Source organism: Pongo pygmaeus, chromosome 19, assembly GCF_028885625.2.
Source record: "Pongo pygmaeus isolate AG05252 chromosome 19, NHGRI_mPonPyg2-v2.0_pri, whole genome shotgun sequence".
NCBI classification, from domain to species: Eukaryota; Metazoa; Chordata; class Mammalia; order Primates; family Hominidae; genus Pongo; species Pongo pygmaeus.
The window spans coordinates 72346177-72367323 of record NC_072392.2 but is presented as its reverse complement, the minus strand read 5'-3'; the positions used below and the strand labels follow the sequence as shown (position 1 = coordinate 72367323).

Sequence of the window (21147 nt, the reverse complement as noted above, 5' to 3'; positions counted from 1 at the left end):
TCCTCCTCCCAGGTTCAAGCAATTTTCGTGCCTCAGCCTCCAGAGTAGGCAGGATTACAGGCATGCGCTACCATGCCTGGCTAATTTTTTTTGGTATTTTTGGTAGAGACTGGGTTTTACTGTGTTGGCCAGGATGGTCTCAAACTCCTGGCCTCAGGTGATCTGCCCTCCCAAAGTTCTGGGATTACAGACATGAGTCACCACACCTGGCCATCTCTTGGAATTAAAAAAATATATATATATATATTTTTTTTGAGACAAAGTCTCACTCTGTTGCCAGGCTGGAGCACAGTGGCGTGACCTCAGCTCACTGCAAACTCCACCTCCTGGGTTCAAGTGATTGTCCTGCCTCAACCTCTCAAATAGCTGGGACTACAGGTGCCCACCACCATGCCTGGTTAATTTTTTGTAATTTTAGTAGAGACGCGGTTTCACCATATTGGCCAGGCTGGTCTCAAACTCATGACCTTAAGTGATCCACCTGCCTTAGCCTCCCAAAGTGCAGGGATTACAGGCGTGAGTCACCACGCCCGGACAGAATTTAAAAATTTTTTTATACTGGTGAGGTCTTAGTATGGTGAAGTCTTGGTATGTTGGTCTTGAACTCCTAAGCTCAAGTGATCCTCCTGCCTCAGCCTCCTGAAGTGCTGGGATTATAGGTGTGAGCCACCGCACCCCGCCATCCATTTCTCATTGATTTTCAGTTGATAATTATTTCCTATACTTTAATTTTTTTCAACTTCAGTAGTAAGAGTTTTATAAACAAACATGTTCTTTGTTACCATTATACAGAGGTCACCCAACTTTTCACAGAAGAGAGCTACTTTTGATTCCCCAATCCTGTGGTTAGTATTTAGATTGGAGTTTAACAGTTGCTTAATAAGAGGTGAATGGCTGCCAGCTCAGCTTCCCTCTCAACTGGGCCTCCATGGGAGCCTGTGGGGGAAAGCAGGAAGCTTTCACAAGTCTAGAATTTCATATTTGGGACAGACCTTAATTAAGCAGCCCCTTTATCCCTTTTTTTTTTTTTTTTTTTTGAGTCGGAGTCTCACTCTGTCACCCACGCTGGAGTGCAGTGGCGGGATCTCGGCTCACTGCAACCTCCGCCTCCCGGGTTCAAGCGACTCTCCTGCCTCAGCCTCCCGAGTAGCTGGGACTACAGGCACCCACCACCACGCCAGACTAATTTTTGCATTTTTAGTAGAGATGGGGTTTCACCGTGTTGGCCAGGCTGGTCTCGAACTCCTGACCTCAGGTGATCTACCCACCTCGGCCTCCCAAAGCGTTGGGATTATAGGCGTGAGCCACCGTGCCCGGCCTGTCACATTTTTTTTAAAGCAATTTAAATCTAAGTGAACCTACTTCTAAAACAGGAAAGAAAATAATTCATTTCAGCAAGAGATTAACTGAAATAGAGTATCTCCATTTCTTTTGTATTTTGCTGGGGGTAAGCAGTATGACATCAAGAAGGCTTTTAATGCATTTCATGCATTTTGGCATTAACTACAAGCTTCAGTTATATTCTTCTGTGTTCATTGATTGCATCACCCTGAAATGTGGTATTTATAGGACCACTTTATGATGACTCCATGAAAATGAATGGCAAGATCTGTATACAGACTTGCTTAGTTGTTAATGTCATTCTATATTATAAAGTCCTTAGAGAATAGGAGATTGTTTTTGTAAATTCTTACTGTTTTAATAAACTCAGTTTTCAGGGACCAAGAGCTTGACTTTCACTGTTTTTTTTTTTTTTTTTTTTAAACAGAATATTGGAAGTGGCAAGATGTTCTCAATTAACAGATGTGGGCTTTACCACTCTAGCCAGGGTAAGTATTTTCTTTAGGTTCCATAGCTTTGTTTCCATAGGTTTTATTAGGGCTTTTTATTTCAGAAGAACAAGCAGCAAGGGAAATGTGAAATGGTAGCAGAATTGGGTGTGTGAGACAGGGTTTCATGCTATAGCTACAGACCTACTGATACCAATAAGAGTACAAACTGCTCCTAGAAATGCACACATGCATTGGAGAATATAAAACCCCTTCATGATACTTTTTAAAAAAATTTTTTTTAATTTTTTTGAGATGGGGTCTCGCTCTGTCACCCAGGCTGGAATGCAGTGACACAATCTCAGTTCACTGCAACCTCCACCTCCCAGGTTCAAGCATTTCTCCTGCCTCAGCCTCCCGAGTAGCTGGGATTACAAGCATGTGCCACCACATCCAGCTAATTTTTGTATTTTTAGTAGAGACAGGGTTTCACCATGTTGGCCAGGCTGGTCTTCAACTCCCAACCTCAAGTCATCCGCTCACCTTGTCCTCCCAAAGTGATGAGATTACAGACGTGAGCCACTGCACCCACCCATGAGACTTGATTCTCCACAATTTCATAAGATAATACATTAAGCAGGTGCTTCTTGGTACTTTGTGAAAAAAGTTATTGGTTATTTGGTACATGACTAGTGGATGAAAGTAACATTTAAAGAAACACATGTCTGGTTTTAAATGGAAAGGTTTTAGGAGATTTTCTGTATTCTCCTGAGTATTTTAATACTTGGACGAGTTTATAAATTACTATATGATAATATTTAAAACTATACTGACTTTGACCAGTGTTATGGTACAAGGGGATGGTCGTTTGCTTTTAGGCAGATCGATAGAATACTAATTAGGTGGGGGCCAGCACATGGCATGACTAAAGGAGGCCATAGCCTGCGTGCAGTGGCTCATGCCTGTAATCCCAACATTTTGGAAGGCCAAGGCAAGCAGATCGCTTGAGCCCAGCCCGGGCAACACGGCGAAATTTCATCTCTGTAAGAAATACAAAAGGCTGGGCGTGGTGGCTCACGCCTGTAATCCCAGCACTTTGGGAGGCCAAGGCGGGTGGATCACCTGAGGTCAGGAGTTCGAGACCAGCCTGACCAACATGGAGAAAGCCTGACTTTACTAAAAATACAAAATTAGCCGGGGATGGTGGTGCATGCCTGTAATCCCAGCTACTCGGGAGGCTGAGGCAGGAGAATCGCTTGAATCCAGGAGGCGGAGGTTGCAGTGAGCCAAGATCGTGCCATTGCACTCCAGTCTGGGCAACGAGCGAAACTCCGTCTCAAAAAAAAAAAAAAAGAAGAAGAAGAAAGGCCGGGCGTGATGGCTCATGCCTGTAATCCCAGCATTTTGGCAGGCCGAGGCGGGCGGATCACGAGGTCAGGAGATCAAGACCATCCTGGCTAACACGGTGAAACCCCGTCTCTACTAAAAATGCAAAAAATTAGCCAGGCGTGGTGGCGGGCGCCTGTATTCTCAGCTACTCAGGAGACTGAGGCAGGAGAATGGCGTGAACCCAGGAGGCGGAGCTTGCAGTGAGCCGAGATCATGCCACTGCACTCCAGCCTAGGTGACAAGAGCCAGACTCCATCTCAAAAACTAAAAAAAAAAAGAAAAGAAATACAGAAATTATCCAGGTGTGGTGGCACATTCCTATAGTCCCAGCTACTTGGGAGGCTGAGGTGGGAGAATCACCTGAGCCCAGGGAGTTGGAGGCTGCAGTGAGCCATGATTTCACCACTGCACTCCAACCTGGGTGACAGAGTGAGACCTTGTCTCAAAAGAAAGAAAAAAAAGATTAGCATGACACTAGCTCTGAAACACCAAAGAATTTATCAGTGTATTTAATATTACCTCTTAGTTTTCTGTCCTTAAAAGTTTCTCATGTTTTAAATGGTTGTACTGTAATGTTTGGTTTTGTACTTTGTAGAATTGCCATGAACTTGAAAAGATGGACCTGGAAGAGTGTGTTCAGGTAAGATTGTAGATTTTAATTCAGAAATACAATATAGTAGACACTTAGATAATACACAACATCAGAATGTCCAATTCCCTACCCTAGTGTAGGATACTATAGTGCCTGACAGCATTGCAGATTCCCCATTAAGTAAGGTATCTTCCAGGCAGAGGTGCTCATGGTATGTGTTGCAGAACTGTGGAAATATATGCCATCAATCAGATTGCCATAGAGAGAAAGGAGGCCCAAGCATTCAGGCTGTAAAGCTGTTAAGAATATTTCCTTAGACCTGTAGAGTTATGATGCTAGTAAATAATTAAAGCCCCATCGCACTGATCTATATAGCACTGCCTTTCTTTAGGTTTGCTGTATCCTAGATCCCTGGCATCATTAGCCCTGGAGACCTGACTCTGCATAGAACTCTGCCTTTAAGCCAAACTGATCTCCTGATTAAGTTTTTATTTTTTAATTATTATTATTTTTTTTTTGAGATGGAGTTTCACTCTTGTTGCCCAGGCTGGAGTGCAATGGCGAGATCTCAGCTCACTGCAACCTCCACATCCCAGATTCAAGCAATTCTCCTGCCTCAGCCTCTGAAGTAGCTGGGATTACAGGCATGCGCCACCACGCCCAGCTGATTTTTTGTATTCTTAGTAGAGATGAGATTTCACTGTGTTGGCCAGGCTGGTTTTGAACTCCTGACCTCAGGTGATCCACTTGGCTCAGCCTCCCAAAGTGCTGGGATTACAGGCGTGAGCCACATTAACACAATTTTAAGAACTTTGAGATTATTAATTGACCAAGGAAAAACTTTGAACATGGGACTCCACAAAAGAAAGAGCAATTAATTTTTTAATGGTAAAAATAAAGAAGGGAAGATACGTCAGTAACCGTAAAAGCCACTTTCTAAAAAATTTTTTGTTTTATAGGCACTGCTTAACAGCTATTAGTTCTTACTAAACTAAAACTTGTTCACATCCATTTACTAAACTAAAACTTGTTCACATGCCTGAGTGTCCTCTATGTCCCTTCCAGTGTTATTCCTTCTGAACGGACATGCCTGCCTGCTCGCCCACCCTCTTTCTCTACCATTTTTTAGCCCGTGAAGCTATGTGTAGTAGAAAATAATAAACTCAGGGTTGGAGAAGAATTTGAAAAGAAGCGCTGATTTACTTTCAGTCGTAACATAACCATGAAAACTGTTCTTCCTACCTGAGTGTTCTTGGTTAACCCAGATTCCAGCAGTGCCTGGCTGCCACCCTTGGGAAAATAACCCAAGTTATCGATATTGAGTAGTGGCATGCTTTATTAAAAATTTTAGGATGTTCCAACATTAATTTTTTTCATAGAGCACTATCTTCCGATTCCTTTCTCTCATGATTCTAAGGAGATAGAACAAGGTCCAGCAAGTAGAGGTTCTGGGGTCAGATTTTTTTAGAGACAGGGTCTTGCTGTTATCGCTCAGACTGTTTTTTTTCTTGCTGTTACCGCTCAGACTGTTTTTTGTTTTGTTTTGTTTTGTTTTTGCGGTGTGGAGTGGGGAGGACAGAGTCTCACTCTGTCGCCCAGGCTGGAGTGCAGTGGCTCAGTCTCGGCTCACTGCAACCTCCACTTCCCAGGTTCAAGCAGTTCTCCTGCCTCAGCCTCCCAAGTAGCTGGGATTATAGGCGCCTGCCACCACGTCCGGCTAGTTTTTGTATTTTAGTAGAGACAGGGTTTCAGCATGTTGTCCAGGCTGGTCTCGAACTCCTGACCTCGGGTGATCCACCAGCCTCAGCCTCCCAAAGTGCTGGGATTACAAGCGTGAACTACCATGTCTGGCCCTGCTCAGACTGGTCTTGAATTTCTAACCTCAAGCAATCCTCCTGCCTCAGCCTCCCAAGCATTGTTGGGACTATAGGCGCAAGCCACTACAACTAGCTACCAAGGGGACAGATTTTGATTCATTTAAAAAATAAAACAGATTTTGAATAGGGCTGTCTAAAGATGAAGACTAGAGATGACTAGATGTGTTCAAATATAGCATGAGTGGATTCTCATAGAACAGGTTCAGGTAGCCAGTGGGATTTAAACCGAAAGATTCTGTTATTTGATGATTGATTATTAAAATGTCTGGACTAGAAATGTAGTCAAGAATAAGATATGGGGGTTGGGCATAGTGGGTCACTCCTGTAATCCCAGCACTTTAGAAGGCTGAGGCGGGTGAATCACCTGAGGCCAGGAGTTCGAGACCAGCCTGGCCAACATGGCAAACCCCCATCTCCACTAAAAATATGCCGGGCACGGTGGCTCATGCCTGTAATTCTAGCACTTTGGGAGGCTGAGGTAGGTGGATCACCTGAGGTCGGGAGTTCGAGATCAGCCTCGCCAACATGGTGAAACCCCATCTCTACTAAAAATTCAAAAATTAGCTGGACGTGGTAGCACATGCCTATAATCCCAGCTACTTTGGAGGCCGAGGCAGGAGAATCGCTTGAACCCAGGAGGCGGAGGTTGCAGTGAGCCGAGATCGTGCCACCACACTCCAGCCTGGGCAACAGAGCAAGACTCTATCTCAAAAAACAAAACAAAACAAAAAAAAACTAGCCTGTAATCCCAGCTACTCGGGAGGCTGAGGCACAAGAATCACTTGAACCTGGGAGGTGGAGGTTGCAGTGAGCTGAGATCATGCCACTGCACTCCAGCCTGAGCAACAGAGACTCTGTCTCAAAAAAAAAAAAAAAAAAAATGAGGTATGGGGCTGCTGCATGCAGTGGCTCACACCTGTCATCTCAACACTCTGTGAGGCGAGGCAGGAGGATTGCTTGAGCCTGAAAGTTGAAGACCAGTCTGGGTAACATAACAAGACCCTGTTTCTGCCCAAGAAAAAGTTTTAAATGTCTTGGGCATGGTGGTGCACACCTGTAGTCCCAGCCATTCAGGAGGCTGAGGCTGGAAGATGGCTTGAGCCTCGGAGGTTGAGGCTGCAATGAGCTGTGATCGCACATGGTGGCCTATAGAGCTTTGGGAGGTTGAGGTGGAGGATTGCTTGAGCTCAGGAATTCAAGAGCAGCCTGGGCAACATAGGGAAACCCTGTCTCTACAAAAAAAAATTTTTTTTTAATTTAAAAAATTAGGCCTGGTGGCTTGTGCCTGTTGTCCCAGCTACTCAGGAGGCTGAGGTGGGAAGATTGCTTGAGCCCAGAAGTTTTAGGCTGCAGTGAGCTATAGTTGCACCACTGCACTCTAGCCTGGGCAACAGAACAAGACTAGAAGAAAAAAGAATCAGGTATGACTCAGGATTTTATTTGGATTATACCTAAAATCAACATACGTATTTCTTTCAGATAACAGATAGCACATTAATCCAACTTTCTATACACTGTCCTCGACTTCAAGTATTGGTGAGTTTAACTTTGAAAATTTTATGTGTTTACTGGGTTTAATCAAAAGCCAGTGCTACAGTTCAAGAACCCAGCTCTTAGTGTCTGGCTACCATTTTAGGAAAGGATGCTTCTTCAAATTGCCAGCTTACTGAGAACCAAAGGAGTACCTGAGTGAAGTAGGAAACAGATAAGAACTGAAAAAGTTAAATGTTTTCTGTATCAATGCTTGAAGACTGAAAACTGCCTTGGAATGTATGAGTTCTCTTTTGTAGATAACTTATACTCCAACCTGAATGATGTTTAAATTTCTAGAGATGCAGGGGATCAGATGGCCCAAAATACAATTTGCTTCACCTTAAGATCAAATGTTACTGGTTGTAAGAATGGAACCAATCAAAGCTTTAGTAAGGGAAGTTCTGCTCCTACTTTCAGTGACACTAGAGGAAGGCATTCTGAGTGACTGTTCTGTTGTATCCAGGCTCATTTTTGGTGTTTGGTGACACAGTACTATCTAAAATTGGGTCAAGATTTTCTGAGTTTCCCAGGATCAGGGATTTAATAAATATTGATGAAGAGATGATGTGATGAGATGATCACACCTGACAGCTGTAAAAATCTTCAGCTTATTAATTGTTGGGGCATGTCTCTGAACCAGATATTCAATATTTAGTTCAAATTCCAGAAAACTGCATGAAAAGCTTGATTCCCATTTATCCCTGTAGAGAAGGAAAAGTGTTAATTTGAGGAAGGGGTAATTATTAAGGCTGTCTTATTTTGTTTATGAACTACTTCATAGTCATTACATGAATTTATAAAATATATTTAGAATCACACACCAAAATATCAATCACTGATTGCCAAAAGCATAACTGCACTATCTCCAGTTTTTTTAATTTCACCACGTGGATCTAGTGCCAGCTCCGTATTCATCAAAATCAAACCAAAATGTCTCCTTTCCAATTCACACAAGCCTCTGGCTAGAGGAATGCCAGAAGATATTTCAACATCCTTCCTTGCTCTATTTGGCTGCAGAGTCTGTCTCACTGTGAGCTGATCACAGATGATGGAATTCGTCACCTGGGGAATGGGGCCTGCGCCCATGACCAGCTGGAGGTGATTGAGCTGGACAACTGCCCACTAATCACAGATGCATCCCTGGAGCACTTGAAGAGCTGTCATAGTCTTGAGCGGATAGAACTCTATGACTGCCAGCAAATCACACGGGCTGGAATCAAGAGACTCAGGGTAAAAATGGCTACATAACTCTCCAACTCTAGTGTTATCAGCACTTTCTTCTCTCTTTTTTTTTTCTTTTTTCAAATTTAGGTTCCTGTGATTTTTATATTTACTTGAACATTTAACAAGGGGGAAAAAAAAGTGCAAACCTAAGGACAGATAGTTTTTCCCTCTGGCTTCAGAGATGGAAATTTAGTAGGAAAAGACCCACTGAAGGGAAGAAAAGTAGGTCTCCTCCCAGCAGAGTCTGTCTAATAATGTCTAGGGCTTAATAACATTCCCAGATTGAAGAAAAAAAAAAAAGCACATGCCACATTTTTGTTCTAAAGGAAAGAAAGGAATAACAGAGAAAGTGTTTGGTTAAATGGGATTTAAGAATTTAATTTGTAATTGTGTTTCACATTGAGCCCTTTTCCTGGGATTCATATTTTTTAAGACAACAAGTAAAGTAGACATAGATTTTTACCTTCTCTGTCTTTCTTTTAAGAGATGGGATCTCACTCTGTTGCCCAGGCAGGAGTGCAGTGGCACCTTCTTAATGCACTGCAGCCTCGAACTCCTGGGCTTAAGATCCTCCCACCTCAGCCTCCGCAGTAGCTAGGACTACAGGCACACATCACCACACCTAGCTAATTTTATGAAAAACTTGTTTTTTTCATTTTTTAAGACAGGGTCTCCTCTGTCACCCAGGCTGGAGTGCAGTGGCTCGATCTTGGCTCACTGCAACCTCTGTCTCCCAGGCTCAAGGCCTCCTGCCACCCCAGCCTCCCAACAGCTGAGACTACAGGCGCGTGCCATCACGCCAGCCTGATTTTTTGTATTTTTGGTAGAGACGGCATTTTACCATGTTGCCCAGGCCAGTTTCAAACTCCTGAGCTCAAGCGATCTGCCTGCCTTGGCCTTCAAAAGTGCTGGGATTATAGGTGTGAGCCACCATGCCCGGCCTTAAAAAACTATTTTGTAGAGACAAGGTCTTGCTATGTTTCCCAGGCTAGTCTCAAATTCCTGGCCTCAAGCGATCCTCCCACCTCAGCCTCCCAAAGTGCTTGGATTACAGGTGTGAGTCACTGTGCCAGGCCCAGATTTTTACCTTTGCTTTTGGCCCTCTTCACCATAATAGAGATACCCAGGTATAGCCAAATAACTAGAAAAAGAAGTTTTTTGTTTTTTTTTTTTTTGAGACAGAGTCTCGCTCTGTCGCCCAGGCTGGAGCGCAGTGGCATGATCTTGGCTCACTGCAAGCTCTGCCTCCTGGGTTCATGCCATTCTCCTGCCTCAGCCTCCCCAGTAGCTGGGACTACAGGCGCCCGCCACCAGGCCCGGCTAATTTTCTTTTTGTATTTTTAGTAGAGACGGGGTTTTACCATGTTAGCCAGGATGGTCTCGATCTCCTGACCTCGTGACCCGCTCGCCTCGGCCTCCCAAAGTGCTGGGATTACAGGCGGGAGCCACCGCGCCTGGCCGAAAAAGAAGTTTTAAAAAGCTGGATGAATCTCTGTGTTAGATTGTTCTGCTCAACAGATGTTTATTGGAACATCTGCTTCACACCTGCTGTAGGAAAGACAGTGTGGTTATTCAGTCCCTTAATACCAACCTCTAGGCCAGTCACGGTGGCTCACGCCTATAATCCCAGCACTTTGGGAAGCTGAGGCATGAGGATCACCTGAAGTCAGGAGTTCAAGACCAGCCTAGTCAACATGGCGAAACGCCATCTCTACTAAAAATACAAAAATTAGCTGAGCATGGTGGCAGGTGCCTGTAATCCCAGCTGCTCAGGAGGCTGAGGCAGGAGAATCGCTTGAACCAGGAGGCAGAGTTTGCAGTGAGCCAAGATCGCACCATTGCACTCCAGCCTGGGCAACAAGATGAAACTCCATCTCAAAAAAAATACCAACCTCTAAAAAAATCCATGTTGGCCATATGGCCTTGAGCAAATAAAAGAGTACCAAACTTCATCTTGAGTTCGAGTTGGCCTCAGTTCCTCTTCCCCTCTTCAGACATAGAGGACTGTGAGCATAATTGCACTGGGGGAGGCCTTGCAACCATTTTTTTTTCTTCACCAAAGAGAATGAGAGCCACAGGTCAACCAGAGCCTCTTACGTGCCTACTTACATTAGGGTTCCTAGACTGTCTGGCTGCCAGGAGTCTCTTCCATCTCCCATCCTTGGGCAGACCACTTGAGGTCAGGAGTTCGAGACCAATTTGGCCAACATGGTGAAACCTCGTCTCTACTAAAAATACAAAAATTAGCCTTTGTATTTTTAGTAGAGACAGGGTTTCACCATGTTAGCCTGGATGGTCTCAATCTCCTGACCTCGTGAACCGCCCGTCTCGGCTTCCCAAAGTGCTGGGATTACAGGCATGAGCCACTGCGCCCGGCCCTCAGTTTTATTATTACACAAACAGGTACCAAACTTACATGAGTTGTTCTGGTCATTGAGAACAGCCTAAGATGGAACAAAGTAGAACCCAGGCCCTCTAACATCCTGACCAGCGCTCAGCCTTTGCCCTGCTTTCATGTTCATTGAGCCCCTCGGTAGTTTTTCTGAGAACCAACATTGCTCTTTCTGTTTAAGCCCTCTCTCTTAAACGTTTAATGTTTCTGTCTTGTTTCAGACCCATTTACCCAATATTAAAGTCCACGCCTACTTCGCACCTGTCACTCCACCCCCATCAGTAGGGGGCAGCAGACAGCGCTTCTGCAGATGCTGCATCATCCTATGACAATGGAGGTGGTCAACCTTGGCGAACTGAGTATTTAATGACACTTCTAGAGCTACCGTGGAGTCTCTCCAGTGGAAGCAACCCCAGTGTTCTGAGCAAGGGTTACAAAGTGAGGGAGGGCAGTGTCCAGATCCCCAGAGCCACACATACATACACATACACACCCTTACCCCCATCCACTCTAGCTTTGTGACCATGGGACTGAAGTTTGTGATGGCTTTATCAAGTAGATTGGTAAAATTTAACCATTCCTGTTGAGGTGCCCATAAGAAAATCATAGGCCAAGATAGGGAGGGGCATTCCGGCAAACCCAGTGTTAATGCTACTGTGGTTTTTAAATTTTTGTCTAGGAGTTTCTTTGGGGATTTTAGAACAGCATCTGCTGTCCTCCAGGGTCAAGAAAAGCATGGAAAGACAATATATGATGTACCCAGGGACCAGAAAGAAAATTTCTTTGCATCTTAGAAATGGTAGACATTCATTGTGACTACAGAGCTTCTATGCTTCCTTGTTTCCATGCCAACATGCTGAGCATGCTCACAAAGAAGGCTCGTCCATTCCTCCTGTGTTTTAGTATTTGGCCCAGAGATTTCCTAAATGGTTGCATTGAAATCACTGTGGTCCAAATGTAATTCTTATACACTCAAATTATCACTGTCTGTAGCACACTTGTGCACCTGTCTTCCCGTTCTCTGTTGCTCCCCCCCGCACTCTTGCTCAGTCTGTCACCTGTTCAGTCTGCTTACTCACTCAGTTGTCACCCTTTTGCTGTTGTCGTGTTTACAATTTGCATTTTGAATGATTAGTTGGGATTACCAAACATTTTTTAAAAAGATATTATCAATAAATATTTTTTTAATTCTAAATTTTACCGTTAGGGGACCCTGCCTGAATCTTTGCCAACTTGCAAGGAAACTATAACGAAAGCAAGAAAAGTTATGAGAAGAAACTGTTTTGATGAAAACAGATGCTACCTTTTGGTTTCTGTTTTATCTTCTGATATGTGATAATTCGCATGGTATCCCCAGTATTCCCCCTACACATTTTTCCTTCTGTCAGACTCCTCCAACTTTATTATAAGGAAAGAGAGAGATATATTATTAGGAAAGAGTGAAAATGATAAATCACAAAACAGAGCCTGAAAGTCCCCACCACCCAAGTTCAGACATTAATGATTAATGTTATTATATATTTACTGAAATCTAGGAGTGATCAGTGGCATCTCTGAGCTATGAGGTTGTTTTAACAGGAATGCCACTAGAGGAGCTGTGTATTCTAGCCAGTCTGTTTCTCTCTTTTCCCCCATTTCAGCCTTTCAGGGATACAAGAATGGCTCTATAACAGCTGGTCAATTGTATGTCAGTGTTAATGGATTCATATCTAGTGTTGGCACCCCAAAGGGCCAGAACCTTCCCATTAACCTGTCAGTCATCTCTCTTTTCTGCCCCAGTCTTTTTTTTTTTCTTTTTTTTTTTAAGACAGGTTCTCACTCTTGCCCAGGCTGGAGCGCAGTGGTGTGATCTCGGCTCACCGCAACCTCCCACATCCCAGGCTCAAACGATTCTCCTGCCTCAGCCTCCCGAGTATCTGGGATTACAGGCATGCATCACTACTGCCTGGCTAATTTTTGTATTTTTAGTAGAGATGGGGTTTCACATGTTGGCCAGCCTGGTCTTGAACTCCTGACCTCAAATGATCCATCTGCCTCAGCCTCCCAAAGTGCTGGGACTACAGGCATGAGCCACCATGCCCGGCCCTGTCCAGACTTCTGAATGAAGTATGAATGTAGCCAGGTGAAGCATTGAGGCAGCTGAAAGAGAACACTGAGGGGAAGTAGGGGGTTTAGTGTCTCTGCTCAGCCTGGGCACTAGAACTGAGGGAGGAATTTAGTGTCCAGGACTCAGAGTCCAAGAAGAAGCACCCTCTGTCTCCCCAAAAAATCAGAGGATAAAGGAAGTAAAATGAGTTTTTAAAGCATAAGAAGAAAATTTCTAAACCCCAAGATTAGAAACCCAGTGTGATTTTTAGTAGGGTGATTTTGGAGGGGGGGGGTCCTTTGAGACATTAATGTGCAATCCATCATAATATTAATATTCTATATGATCCAGACAATTAAAAGGCTTGTTTTATTTATTTATTTATTTTATTTTATTTTTTTAGTGATGGGGTCTCGCTATCTTGCCCAGCCTGTACTCAAACTCCTGGGCTCAAGCCTTCCTCCCACCTCAGCCTCCCAAGTAGCTGGGACTACAGGTGTGTGCCATTGTACATAGCTTAAAAGGTTTGTTTTAATGCTGCAGTTGCTGATTATACCAGCATATGTAAGAATAAAGTCTGATTTATTTATCCATTGATTTAGAAGGCAATTGGATGAAAGGGTCTTAGAAGTCTATACTATCCATTAATATTTATCATATTAAATTTATTTTAAATCCTGTTTTATTGTGCCCCTTTAAAAGCGCAGATTACTTGTTTATTCATTCCCCTTTCCCCTTTCCCCTTATTCTCTTTCAGATTACCTTATAAGGAATATAGTTTTTAACATGAAACTCAGTTTCTTGGCTATACCCCTACACATAAAAATACATACGTGCATACACACATACTTCCAGATGTGGTTGATAATATTCAGATCCCTAGGTTACTCATTCAAACAAAACTAAAGGAGAGAACTATTTAGGGGCCATCTGCTTTAAGTTTAAGGTGTTTTGTTGTTGTTTTAGTGCCGGTACAAATTGACCATAAAACCCAGATTGATTAGTGAGTGTGGATTTGAGTTGCCTAAGTTGAGGCTATTAAGGTACTTCTTTACTTAAAAGATAAGTTTTAAAGACCGTATTCATCAGTTCATGACGATCTTGGAAATGTTGTTTCTCTACTCAAAGGGTATGCCCACAGGCAGGTCCATGGGGACTTGCTCTGGTGATCTCTGTTATTAAGGCAAATTCCGCCTGTTTGTGCCGAGAACAGTCAAGTGAGAGAGAATGAAGACTCAGGGGTGTGCAGCACTGGCTTGTATGTTGTCAGGCAGAAGCCTTGTTCCTTTCTCAAGAAAACTTCAGGCCCATCAGGCTTGGAAGGAAGTACATTTTTTTATGCTGATTTGCAGCCTACACCAGCTAATGAATATGCTAGGACTTTGAGAACACAAAGCATGGTAAGTTTTGGTCAGGTGGAAAGGAGCCTGACATCTGAACATAATGCTTCCTCTCTCAACATCTGGGATACTTTTGAAAATTCAGTAAGGCTTAATATAGGAAAAATTCTTTACAGGAAAAGCTAATTGGTCTGTTTGTCTAACCTCATAGCCACTCCAAAATATGCCTTTTATAATGAAAAAAAACAGAGTGAACAGAGAGAAGAGGTTTGGGGATAAGTTAGAAGGTTCCCTCAAAGCTACTGCCATAAACCTACAGGAGGGCAAGGAGGAATTACTGTAGTGTCTCTGGAAAAAGTTCTTGAGCATCCAAATCATCTCTTTTCTAAGCAGTTTTTTCCCCTAATCTCATACCTTACATCTTCCATCATCATTTGCTGCATCAATGTCTTTTCATCCTCTTCATCAGCCCCATTGAGCTGACTCCAGCCTATTTTTGCACTGATTTCCACCATTTCCTTCCCACACCCATCCTTTCCCTCTATTTAAAGCCTCCATCTCACCCTCAATAATGCTGCTGATTTACTCTCAGATGTCTCAAGTCTAGCTTCCTTTTTGAATCCTTCTCCTACTCCAGGGGCTGTCATGGGCAGCCTTAAGTTCAGTAACTGTCAGGTGGCTCAGGCCATTTTTCATTGGGTGGCCTTTGGTGTTTGCATACTGAATTTGAATTGAGTTTAAAAGCAAACTGTTGGATATGAGGAAGAAAGGGGTATGGCCTTAGCCCTTTTTCCAATATTTGGAATATGAAAGCATATTGTGCTTTGTGTAAAAAATGTTTTCTTCTCCTATTCTGCTCTTATCTTTACTGAAGGTAAAAGTATTCCTTAAGTAGCTTTTGCAAATTTCTAGTCTGATTTCCACATTCATTAAGTTGATTTAGCAGACATGTAAGTCAGAAGTTTCACATATCCCTTGTATCAAACATTTTTATAGGGAAACCTAGTAAATTTATGATGCTTCATTTTGGGCTTTCCAGACTATTTGAGTTATTCAAGATAGCCATAATGTTTTAGTAGCAACATTCTTTTATTACTTCTAATTGCCTTGTAAAATGCATTGTTATGGCCCGGCACGGCGGGTGGATCACAAGGTCAGGAGTTCAAGAACAGCGTGGCCAAGATGGTGAAACGCTGTCTCTACTGAAAATACAAAAATTAGCCGGGTGTGGTGGCAGGTGCCTGTAATCCCAGCTACTCAGGAGGCTGAGGCAGAGAATTGCTTGAACCCGGGAGGTGGAGGTTGCGGTGAGCTGAGATCGCGCCACTGCACTCCAGCCTGGGCGACAGAGTGAGACTGTCAAAAAAAAAAAAAAAGAAAAGAAAAAAAAATGCATTGTTACTAGTTTGATAGCCCACTAATGCCATGGGAGTCTAAACAAAATATGTGATGAAACCTGTCTTGGTTTGAAGTTGTTAGAAAGTGTGAGAGTGTCACTGGAAAGAAGAGAGTGGCTTCCTGCCTGCTTGTTTAGTCAGCATGTCCTTAGGTGACTGTGTTGTTGGGAGAAGAGCACTCATGGATCATGGTTGACCCTTGGCCATTTTATGTTTATTGTGCTGAAAGTCACAGGTGGCTCATGCCAGTTGCTACCAGTGAGAGGAGGGGTTTAAAGGAAATTGCTCTATTTTGCCGTATTCCTCCTTATGTATATGATTTAAGGGTTGGCTTTTATCCTGGTTGTATCTCCTGGCTGACAGACTCTCTCAATCATGTTTGAGCTCTGAAACATTTTACAAAAAGATTGCCTCTCTGTCTGCCTGCCAATCCAAGAATCTTTAGCCACCTCAAACCCAGGCACTGTGAATTAGCCAAGTCCTGTTTGAGAAGAAATGTAGGATGTTTGGTTGGAATTCTTGAGACAGAACCTCTGTCCCCACTAATGATGTTGTACCAAAGAATTCTAAAGCAGTAAAAGGATAATGGGGAAAAATGGAGTCACAGCCTTTCCTCGCCTTTATTTCTATCTTTTTTTTTTTTTTTTTTTTTTTTTGAGATGGAGTCTCGCTCTGTCACCCAGGTTGGAATGCCATGGCACAATCTAAGTTCACTGCAACCTCTGCCTCCCGGGTTCAAGTGATTCTTCTGTCTCAGCCTCCCAAGAGGCTGGGATTACAGGTGCCCACCACCACGCCTAGCTAATGTTTGTATTTTTCATAGAGTTGGGGTTTTGCCATGTTGGCCAGGCTAGTCTCGAACTTCTGACCTTGAGTGGTCCATCTGCCTCAGCCTCCCAAAGTGCTGGGATTACAGATGTGAGCCACCGTGCCTGGCCAATTTCTATCATAAATTTTAAATGTAAGATTGGAAGATACAGAGAGCTGTATAAAATCATACCAGTAGGGTATAATTAGCCCAGGTAGTTTAGGAATAAAATTGGGTTGTATCCAAGTGCCCTAACTTGACATTTTGATTCTCCAGCAAAGAACATAGGTTACTAACCTTGCCTTCTCACTTGGGATAAACCTTTTTTTTTTTTTTTTTTTTTCCTTGTTGCCCAGGCTGGAGTGCAATAGTGAGATCTCGGCTCACTGCAACCTCCGCCTCTTGGGTTCAAGCGATTCTCCTCCCTTAGCCTCCCGAGTAGCTGGAATTACAACCTGCGCCACCACGCCCGGCTAATTTTGTATTCTTAGTAGAGACGGGGTTTTACCATGTTGGTCAGGCTGGTTTCGAACTCCCAACCTCAGGTGATCTGCCCACCTCAGCCTCCCAACATGCTAGGATTACAGGTGTGAGCCACTGTGCCTGGCCCAGGATAAACCTTCTACCTGCCTGAAAGTACCATAAGAGGCAAGTGAGTTTCTTGCATGATGGGCTTCTGCAGCTTCCCCCTCAAGTTACATCTACCCGTTGTATTTATTTATTTATTTATTTTTGAGAGAGAGTCTCGCTCTGTCGCCCAGGCTGGAGTGCAGTGTCGTGATCTCGGCTCACTGCAGGCTCCACCTCCCAGGTTCATGCCATTCTCCTGCCTCAGCCTCCCGAGTAGCTGGGACTACAGGCTCCCGCCACCACGCCTGGCTAATTTTTTGTATTTTTAGTAGAGACGGGGTTTCACCGTGTTAGCCAGGATGGTCTCAATCTCCTGACCTCATGATCCACCCGCCTTGGCCTCCCAAAGTGCTGGGATTACAGGCGTGAGCCACCGCGCCCGGCCCGTTGTATCTGTTTTTATTAGATGCATCAATTCAGTGTCTCTGAAGCCTTTGATCGTTAGGAAGGTCAGTACATAACCTCTCAGGTGAAGCTGAGTTGATCTTTGGAGCCCAAGAGAGTTAATTTTCAGGAGAAAAAGAATTAGGGCAAGCTCCCCTGTGGGATGTTAAGAGAAAGTCCATATGTGCTTCTTCCATCTCTGCCTCTTGTTTTTAAATAAGTGCTTGTGAAGTTCAGTTTATAGAGGTTGAGTCTCAGTGCTTCCTCAGCCAGGGTGGTTTATTGCTCTTTTACGAAGAACCATGAACAAGCAAAATCCTATCAATAGTCCTTTCTGTTTTGTGTTTTATAGTCTTATTTTGAAGAATCGGCATGGTAAAATGATAGACAAGTTTCAAATAAAGCAGATAATTAGCTCTAGAATTGGGGTACTTCGCCTCAGGTACAGCATCTGTCCTGAATACATAGTGATGGCTGTGTCACACATGGGTACATTTACCTTCCTGTCTGATGAACTCTACCCCTTTTTACTGGCAAAGAGGGCCCCTACTTTCTACACACTGAACCAGTCAAACAGATGGGTTTTGGCACCACTGAAAGAACCACAAGTGCACCCCAGCTGCATCTGGGCGTGGTTTTGGTACTAGGACTAGAGAAATGAGCAGTAAATGACAGTCCTCACCCTAGGAAGAGATGGGAGAAGAGAGGTGTCCAGACATATTTACCTTTTCTCTTCTGTCATGCCCCAAGAACCGAGGATCATCTTTGAAGTGATGTCTGTTTTGTTAAATTGGAAGAAGAAAACTTTGCAGCCGGGCGTGGTGGCTCACGCCTGTAATCCCAGCACTTTGGGAGGCCGAGGCAGGCGGATCCCAAAGTGTCAGGAGTTTGAGAACAGCCTGGCCAACATGGTGAAACCCCATCTCTACTGAAAATACAAAATCCCAGCTACTTGGGAGGCTGAGGCAAGAGAATCGCTTGAACCCGGGAGGCAGATGTTGCAGTGAGCCGAGATCACGCCACTGCACTCCAGCCTGGGCAACAGAGCGAGACTCCATCTCACAAAAAAGAGAAAAGAAAAGAAAACTTTGCTTCACTAAGTTTCTCTTGCCATTATCTCATTAATTCAGATCTGTACCACATTGCTGCTCACACACGTATATGTTTCTTACCTTAGCCTGAACCTTCTTAGCCCTTGAAGTCATTATTCTACTCTTTTTTTTTTTTCTTTTCCTTTTTTATGGCACTAGAGAATGAAAACCTAAGGTCTTAGAAAATCTTAATTTGAAAAAGTCTCTAACTGGCATGATTTGATTAATTACTTTTTTCCCCTGTGGACAAATAATTTTCTTTCCTATATAATAGATTTTTAATAAGTGAAACCTTTGCTGCTGCTTTCCTGGGTTTACATTAGTTTTTTCCTGCCCTTAAGAATAATTTATCTGTGCTTCTCTGATGACTGTTAATTTCTAATAGTGCAGGAAGGGATGAGCTTTTGATTTCTTCTCACTCCCCTCCTCACCCTACTTCCAAATTACACACTAACTTCTAACTCTTACAGCCTGTTGGCACATATACAAGATCCACGAGACCGTGCTCCTCAGAAGCTACCCATGTCCTTTCTCACCATGGTGTGGCTCTTGGAGCCCTGAGTATCTGTGACTACCCACTCCAAAGGGTGACTGTAAGAGGAGAGCGGCCTTCTTAATTTTGCATTTCTTAATTTTGTTTTTCTCCATTCCTGTTTTATGACTTGGCCTTCAGATGCTTCCTACTCTGGCCTCCTCCTTTTTTCTCCCAGGAATTGTTTCCAGGTAACCTGCCGTGTGCACTTCTCAGCTGCTCTGCTCACCTTTGCCCACCTTCCAGTGACCCTGAGAGCACAGATCCGAATAATGTGGCCTGTGCAGAGCTCAGAGAACTGTGAGGACTACCCATGCCTGTCAGACTCTGCTCAGGGACAGAGATGGATGGGTAAATGGTGCTGTTGGAGACATTTTTATCTTCAAACCAGGCTCTGTTTCATCCCTGCACCCTGCACCCCCACTCACTCCCCTGAGGGGGTAAAATGCAGAGGTGGTTGACCGGAAGGGTCTGATCCCCTCCTTCCCAAGCTGTAGGGCCTACCCTGGAGTGCTGCAGTGTGTGAGAGCTGCTGCTTGCTTGTTTCTCCACCAGGCCTGCTCCAAATGCTTAGCCAATCTCTGGAGCCGACACAGTTGCCTATGGGGTGACTTAGCACCAGGTTCCATTAACTCTCCAAGTGACTGTTTCCACCCAGTACTTTTGGCGCTTGAGGATGGGGGGAGGGGGATTATTTAAAATAAATAAAATCCAAGGTGGCAGTAGAGGATTCCTTTTGCTTTAAAAATCTTTGGACTAAAAAAAAAAAAAAAAAAAAAAAAAAAATTTTATATATAAATATATAAAGTAAATTGTTATGTAACTATTATTGTTTCCTGTATGTTCTAATTTTGTTTTATGATGTAATTAAAGAAAGTAAGCTGTGAAGACTTTTCATTTTCCTGTGGAAATAGCCTGACTTGGAGCAGTGATTCTTAACTTCCTTGAACCCTAGAACTACTCGTGAGGCTGAATGAAGGGACTTCTTTTTGGCATCCTTACATTTTTTAATACTCTTTTAATAGCCTTTCTTTAATACTCATTTACTCATTTAATAACCTCCGTTTAATACTTTTTTAACAGCCATTATTTAATACCCTGAGCTTCACTTGTCCTCAAGAAACATGGAAGACATAATGTAAATGAGTTGCCTTAGTTAATTTGATGGATAAAATTCAAGTCAAGTCCCTTCTCTGTAGAGCATTCATTGCCCTTACCTTGACTATGAAGGAGTGAAGATGGAGTAGTGTAATGGTTAAACACACAAGCTCAAAAGTCAGATTGCCTGAGGTCAAACCTATACCATTTATCCTGTATGACCTCAGCCAATTAACCCCCCTTTCTCAGTTCTCCATTGGTAAGATGGGGATAACAGTATCTACTTTATAGAGTTGTAAAGATTAAATGAGATAATGGTACATAGTAAACACTCATGTGTTGGCTGCTTTTATTCCCTTTATCTCAACTAATATTTCAATACCTAGTCTTGTGCTAGAGGCCTCTAGGGCTTAGAGATACACAAACATAAATGCAACAGGGTCCCTATTGTTTTGGTAGAGATGAGCAGTACAGCCAACTCAGCAAACTAAATTTAAATCTGTATCTACCTTGCCATGAAGCACCCTTGGGGAGCCCTGTGGTATCAAAGGCCACACTTTACATCTATTCATTCTACATAAAGACCTGATCTAGATAAGTCCCAACACAGTCCCTTCCAGGGATGCAAGCAGTGTCTGCTCAGTTGTCCATATTAACTTTGAAGTAAATATTAAACAGACTTCCCTTTACTCCATCCATTGGTTATCACCTCAGAGCCTTCCTTCCCACCCTCCCTAGCAGAGGCTACCTGGTTCAAGCCTCATCAAAGATGATTAGTAAATAATGCCTTAGGTAAATTATCAGCAAATAATTTTGCAAGGTTTTTTTGTTTTGTTTTGTTGTTTTTGAGATGGAATCTCTCTCTTGTGGCCCAGGCTGGAGTGCAGTGGCGCAATCTCAGCTCACTGTAACCCCCTCCTCCTGGGTTCAACCAATTCTCCTGCCTCAGCCTCCCGAGTAGCTGGGATTACAGGCGTGTGCCACCAGGCCCAGCTATGTTTTTTT

At 43.5% G+C, this 21147-nt stretch overlaps 1 protein-coding gene across 2 annotated transcripts in view; it reads left to right on the top strand.

Annotated features, from left to right (window-relative positions):
- The window catches only part of FBXL20 (F-box and leucine rich repeat protein 20), a 136853-nt gene extending 124882 nt beyond the window's left edge, over nt 1-11971 (top strand). For both annotated transcript variants that reach the window (XM_054457226.2, XM_054457227.2), the window contains exons 11-15: nt 1769-1829; nt 3754-3798; nt 7107-7163; nt 8178-8390; nt 10998-11971. In XM_054457226.2, the coding sequence (XP_054313201.1) occupies nt 1769-1829; nt 3754-3798; nt 7107-7163; nt 8178-8390; nt 10998-11105 (484 nt within the window). In that variant the 3' untranslated portion in view covers nt 11106-11971. The remainder of the gene's footprint in view (nt 1-1768; nt 1830-3753; nt 3799-7106; nt 7164-8177; nt 8391-10997) is intronic.
- The last annotated feature ends 9176 nt before the right edge of the window (nt 11972-21147 follow it).